The 5,731-nt window shown below is 41.7% G+C and overlaps 1 protein-coding gene across 3 annotated transcripts in view; it reads right to left on the reverse strand.

The window, feature by feature from the left end:
- LOC107685994 (voltage-dependent L-type calcium channel subunit alpha-1D-like) overlaps positions 1-5,731 on the reverse strand; it is a 40,258-nt gene that overhangs the window by 2,815 nt on the left and 31,712 nt on the right. Inside the window, exons 31-35 of one of the 3 annotated variants that reach the window (XM_016482781.1) lie at positions 4,345-4,739; positions 1,558-1,581; positions 688-816; positions 462-601; positions 263-369 (exon numbers count right to left, since the gene is read on the reverse strand). In XM_016482781.1, coding sequence (XP_016338267.1) covers positions 263-369; positions 462-601; positions 688-816; positions 1,558-1,581; positions 4,345-4,739 — 795 coding nt within the window. Of the gene's footprint in view, positions 1-262; positions 370-461; positions 602-687; positions 817-1,557; positions 1,585-4,344; positions 4,740-5,731 lie in introns of all 3 variants that reach the window. The other 2 variants (XM_016482784.1, XM_016482782.1) reach the window with 2 other exon arrangements.

A 5,731-nucleotide genomic window follows, 5' to 3' on the forward strand; every position in this document is an offset into this window, starting at 1 on the left:
TCGTTTGTTTGGGAGCGGAGCATGCACGGTCAGCTTTCGAGGAGCTGATTGTCATCACTGCGAGTTACTCTCGCTGCTCACGCTCCGCTCTCGCCTGGCTGTGTTTGATGAGAGCGGCCAGTCTCGCGATCCCACTGGCAGCGGTCCCGCTGTTGCCGATCCCCACGACTGTTGTCGTGGGGATCGCGGGTGGATTTAGCGGAGGGATCCGAGACGGGCTCGTCCTTTTCTCGGTTTTAATGTTATATTTAAAATAAATTACCTGGTGTTGCATGAGATGTAATGGAAGAGCAGTACGCTGGTGAGGAAGATCATCTTGACTGCTCTGTCTGCGCAGACACTCAAAATTAAACGACGGTCTCCGATTACCTGTAAACGAGAGCAATTAATATCTTAACAAAACTAAACCATAAATCAGAGGGCCTGTTTCTACATTTAAAGAAAGGAACCCCAAGACTTGCCTTGCGGTGTTGGAGGAAGCAGTCTTCTCTTTGGTGACCTATGTGAATCGTGATAAAGGGGCTGCTCGTCATCCTCATAGCAGCTGTCAGGATGATGGTAACCCTGTGGTGTCTCGTATTCCTGGTCACTGTTGGGGTACCTGCACAAGGAAGTGTGATACAGTAATTAACCTTGCATGAATTTCTGTAAATCTGATTTACTTGAAATGGGCTACAATAGTTTTACCTGTCACCCGCCAGCATGCTGTCATCTTCGTAAAACTCCTCTCCACTGTAGTACTCTCCAGTGTAACGATCTTCTTCATACTCCTCTTCGCGACGAATAGTGGGTCGTCTTCTGTCACTGCCCTGCGACCTGCATGAAGGTCAAGTGGTCAGTGAGAAGCCGTTAGATTGTGGTCAGAACGTCAGCGAATAACCATGCACTACCATGCACTACCATGCAGACGTACAGCTCCAGAGTGCAGCGACGTGGTTAGACCTCATTAGAAAACAAGCAAAATCTTATCAAGACAGCTGTCAGCAGTGTCATAGCCTTTGTAGCTTCTGCATATAGTCTTTACTTAATAGCTGTACAGTCTTAAGAAATCTCAGCTTAAAGATATTCTAGTTGAAGATTTCCTTGCATTGAGTCTAGATTTCTTTAGTGACTGTAAAGCATAGACGTTAGAGTAAATACTTTACATTTAACTGACAAACAAAAATGAAGCTGTGAAAGAAATAGTCTGTTCAATGTTATACTGAGAAAAAAGTTGCATGCAGCAAGCCCCTCCTCTTTCCCTTCATCACCCAATCACAACACACAGAGACTCAAAGACGCATCCTGATTTGTTAATGCTTTACTAGATGTTCCTATCAACTCTTTCCAGTTTTGTAGTCAATCTCTGGGTGTGTGTGTATAAGGCCCTGTTCCAAATAGCACTCGCAGGCCTTTGCAGACATGTTAAGTTAACTTAAAGCACCATATGGGACAGGGCTGAGGTGGAAATCCCGACGCTTTTACCCACCGAACACAGTTCTGCTTATCATTCACCATCTGTTTCTCTACAAGCATTAGTACCTGCTATATGAACATATAATACCTAATGTAACATACCTAATATACGTCTCATAGTAGCGCCTTCTGTTCCAGAAAGCAGAGAGATGGTTAAGAGAAAGCATTTCGGTTAGGAAGGAAAGAGAGAAAGGTGGAGAAAAGCAAGGGAATAGGGTAAGGGAATGGATGGACACATATATCATACAGTATATACATGATATATACAGCATTTTTATATATGTGAGGCTGTTTTCACACTTGGTTTGATTGCTTTGTCCAAAGCCGAGTTGAAAAACACTGCATCCTCTGCCCCTCACATGTATTTTTACTCAAGTGGTTTGATAAGCCCCAAAAACATGGAAAGTTTGGCTTCAGTTTTTTAAGTTGGTAAAAACTGACCATGGAGGCTCTGAATATAAATGTGATTCATAGTGAGTCAGTCTTCCATCAAAACTTGTGTCACCATAAGTCCAAAGTTTGACTCTCTTTTGCTTATAAATGAACCAACTGGTTGAAAAACATAATTCTGTTTCCTCTCTGACTCCTTGGGTCAATCTGACAAGGCAAACGTCTTTGCGAATCACACAAATGTTTAATGTATAATCTTAGCTAAATTTGGCTCAGATGACCATATCAAGCCTCATTAATCTTGTCAATGTTTTTGAAATCCTTCACCCAGAAATGGCCTCATTTAAGTGATGAGACAGGAGGTAAGGCTGTATCTTGGTGACCAATTTCAAGGTGGGCAATATTACTTGTTTATCTCGTTAAAACGTCCTGAACATGTCAAATAGACTCGGGTCTGCACCAAATGCGTAAAGCAACTCGCTCTCATGGAAATTTGTAACTATTTTACACTTTGGCGAATTAGTGGCTAATTCGTATTAATTTGCACGATCTCATTCGTACACTGTTGTACAATCTGCTTAAACCCCATTGACGGTTAGCTTTAGGAGTAGGGTTAGGCGTAAACCTTCATACTACATTTTTTCTAAAAATCATACATTTCCATACAAAACACTGTGTATAAATTCAAACGGAGTCGGCACCTCATAAAATAGTTATGTTTTCTCATGAGATCGGGTTTGTGAAAACACCTTGAAGAAAACATGGTATCACCAAGGTCAGATAATGAACCAGAGTAGGTGAGAGGAGGACAGTGTGTGGGACAGAGGCCAGGTGGTTTGATTCAAAGGTGGATAAATGCCAAAAAGGAAAATAATTTAAATCTAATGATCTAAAGGTACGGTCACATTAGCAACATTTCGGCCAAATTTTGAGGGCAAAAAAGATCAGGTGTCTATTGTCAATAGTTTAGCAATGCATGAAGCCCAGTTCACACAGGAATCACAGTAAAATTAATTTCTGTTGTGAATTTGCGGGACCAACATATATTCTTTGAGAAAATTGCATGGGGAAATCACACCTATTCCAACTGAAATGTCTGGATTTCGCCTGTGAAAATTCGCCAAACAATGGTAAATGTGACCGCACCTTAAAGCTGATGATAATGCTGATGAATAATCATCTAAATGTGCATAAGTGTAAATTAATCCAGAGTTTAAAAAGGTCACTTTCTTCACCAATCTACTGAAGAAGGCAGATACTTAAAGGGATAGTTCACCCAAAAATGAAAATTTGATGTTTATCTGCTTACCCCCAGGGCATCCAAGATGTAGGTGACTGTTTCTTCAGTAGAACACATATGATGATTTTTTACTTTAACCGTTGCAGTCTATCAGTCGTATAATGCATGGCAATGGTAACAAAATCTATGAGAGTAAAAAAAAACATGCACAGACAAATCCAAATTAAACCCTGCGGTCATGACGACACATTGATGTCCTAAGACACGAAACGATCGGTTTGTGCCAGAAACCGAACAGTATTTATATCATTTTTTACCTCTAATACACCACTATGTCCAACTGTCTTTGGGCGCATGCACGGCATCAAGCGGTGCGTGAGGTGTGTACGCGCTCTGGCGTAGTTTACGCAAGCGCCGGAAGTGATCTCTCACGCGTATACGTCACTCATGGTTTACACAGTGCACAGTCATTGTAGGTACGACGGGCTAATCAAAATGGTACTTACTTGCGCTTATCCGGATTGTTCAAACCGACTTAAAACTAAAAGATTACGTTCTCTCGCGCGAACTCATTCGGGAGTGGTGACTTTCCACGTATTCCCAACTTCTGAGCCTGCTCGCCTGAAGTTATGGTTGATTGCTCTTCGGCTGGATATCAACACACCCATTAACGTAAACTACGCCAGAGCACGTACACACCTCACTCACCGGATGCCGTGTGCGCACTCAAAGCAGTTGGACATAGTGGTGTATTAGAGGTAAAATATGATATAAATACTGTTCGGTTTCTGGCACAAACCGATCGTTTCGTGTCTTAGGACATCAATGTGTCGTCACGAGCCGCAGGGTTTAATTTGGATTTGTCTGTGCATGTTTTTTTTACTCTCATAGATTTTGTTACCATTGTCATGCATTATACGACTGATAGACTGCAACGGCTGGAGTTAAAAATCATAATTTGTGTTCTACTGAAGAAACAAAGTCACCTACATCTTGGATGCCCTGGGGGTAAGCAGATAAACATAAAATTTTCATTTTTGGGTGAACTATCCCTTTAAGAAGTTGCTTAGACCTTGAAAAACATCCTTCCTAAAGCAATTCCAATCAATCAAATGGAATGAAGGAATTGGTTTAAGAAGTCGGGGACATTCATGAGATTACACCGTAATCTGCTAGCATTGTCAAATCATTGAATAAATTGAAATAAATATTTCAAAATAGTAAGAGCAAGATGTTGGATGAACAAAAAAAGCATTCACCTTTGCCCGTGTGTGGTACTGGGCTTGTCGTATTCTCCATAGTATGATCCCGGGTAACCGTTAGCGGGCATATGCTCATAGTAACAATTGTGTCCTCCATTGGGTAGACTGGACACGTTGGCGTTGTTGAGGTTGATGTTGGTAGACTTGGGCGACTTGTTGTAGGAGTTGTGATGATGATGATGGTGATGATGGTGGTGGTGGTGGCGATGATGGTTTTGCTGCGCCATGGCATTGGCGCGACCCAGGCGCCCCACGGGCTGTTTCATGTGGGCGTAATGTGGGGGCGGCTGCACCTGCAGGGGGCGCTGTGTGGCATTTGTCTGGTGGCCGGAGCTTCTCCGGGGATCACCATTTATATGGTTGATGTGGTTGCCAAAGAGTCCTCCATTTCGCTGTGAAGAAATACTTATGTTTGTTAGTTTAAAGAAATACGCAATGGACTTTAGTAAGGGTCGACGCCATATTTAAGTTTGCGCAAATGAAATAAAGCCTAAAGGCCTGTTCACACCAAGAACAATAACTATCCTCCTTATTTTTCAACGCGGAAGTAAGCCGTTTTCTGTGAATGTGCGAGACTTCTGGTTCATTAGCTGCTGAAGGGAAATAACAAGAAGAATAACAAACTGCAGTATACTGTAAAACTGTTTGCACTACAAACCAGTGTGTTCATAATTAAGACATGGCATTAAAATAATATGGCAAGAAACACCAGTTTGCAAAACCAGCTGTTTTGTAGAGCTAAAAATAGCGTAGGGAAATAACGAGAAGAATAACAACGTGCAGTAAACGGTAAAATTTTATGCACTACAAACCAGTGTGTTCAGAATTAAGATAATACATTAAAATAATAAGGTAAGACACACCAGTTTGTAATATCAAGCAGCAAAACGAGCTGTTTTGTACAGCTAAAAATAACTGGAAGCGGATGAGACATGAAGCCAGACACATCAAATTTACAAATGGCCGCTCACACTCTTACGGGAAAAATAAGGTGGATAAAGACTAACTAAATAAAAACTATTATCCACACCAATAGACAATAACGTTCAGTTTATTATAATTGTGCGCAGCAGTTTTTCCTGATGCTTTAAATGCAGATTCAGAGTGGATTCTGATTGGCTGTCAATGTTTTATTATTGTTCATCATCTGGAAAAAAAAACTGTTCTAAAAGTGATCCCAACAATATCGTTCCTCAGTGTCGCTATTATTATAGCCAGGGCCGTTTCTAGGCATAGGCGAGCTAGGCGGTCCAATGAGTGCACGTACTGGCACTTTTAGCAGGGTTGTGATAAAGAGTGGCACGGTCACCCTGAAATATGACTGCCGCCCCCACTGGATCCCCCAACATTATTGGGCTAGAGTACTGTCAATCTGACGATGCCT

Source organism: Sinocyclocheilus anshuiensis, unplaced genomic scaffold (assembly GCF_001515605.1).
Source record: "Sinocyclocheilus anshuiensis isolate Anshui unplaced genomic scaffold, SAMN03320099.WGS_v1.1 scaffold465, whole genome shotgun sequence".
NCBI classification, from domain to species: Eukaryota; Metazoa; Chordata; class Actinopteri; order Cypriniformes; family Cyprinidae; genus Sinocyclocheilus; species Sinocyclocheilus anshuiensis.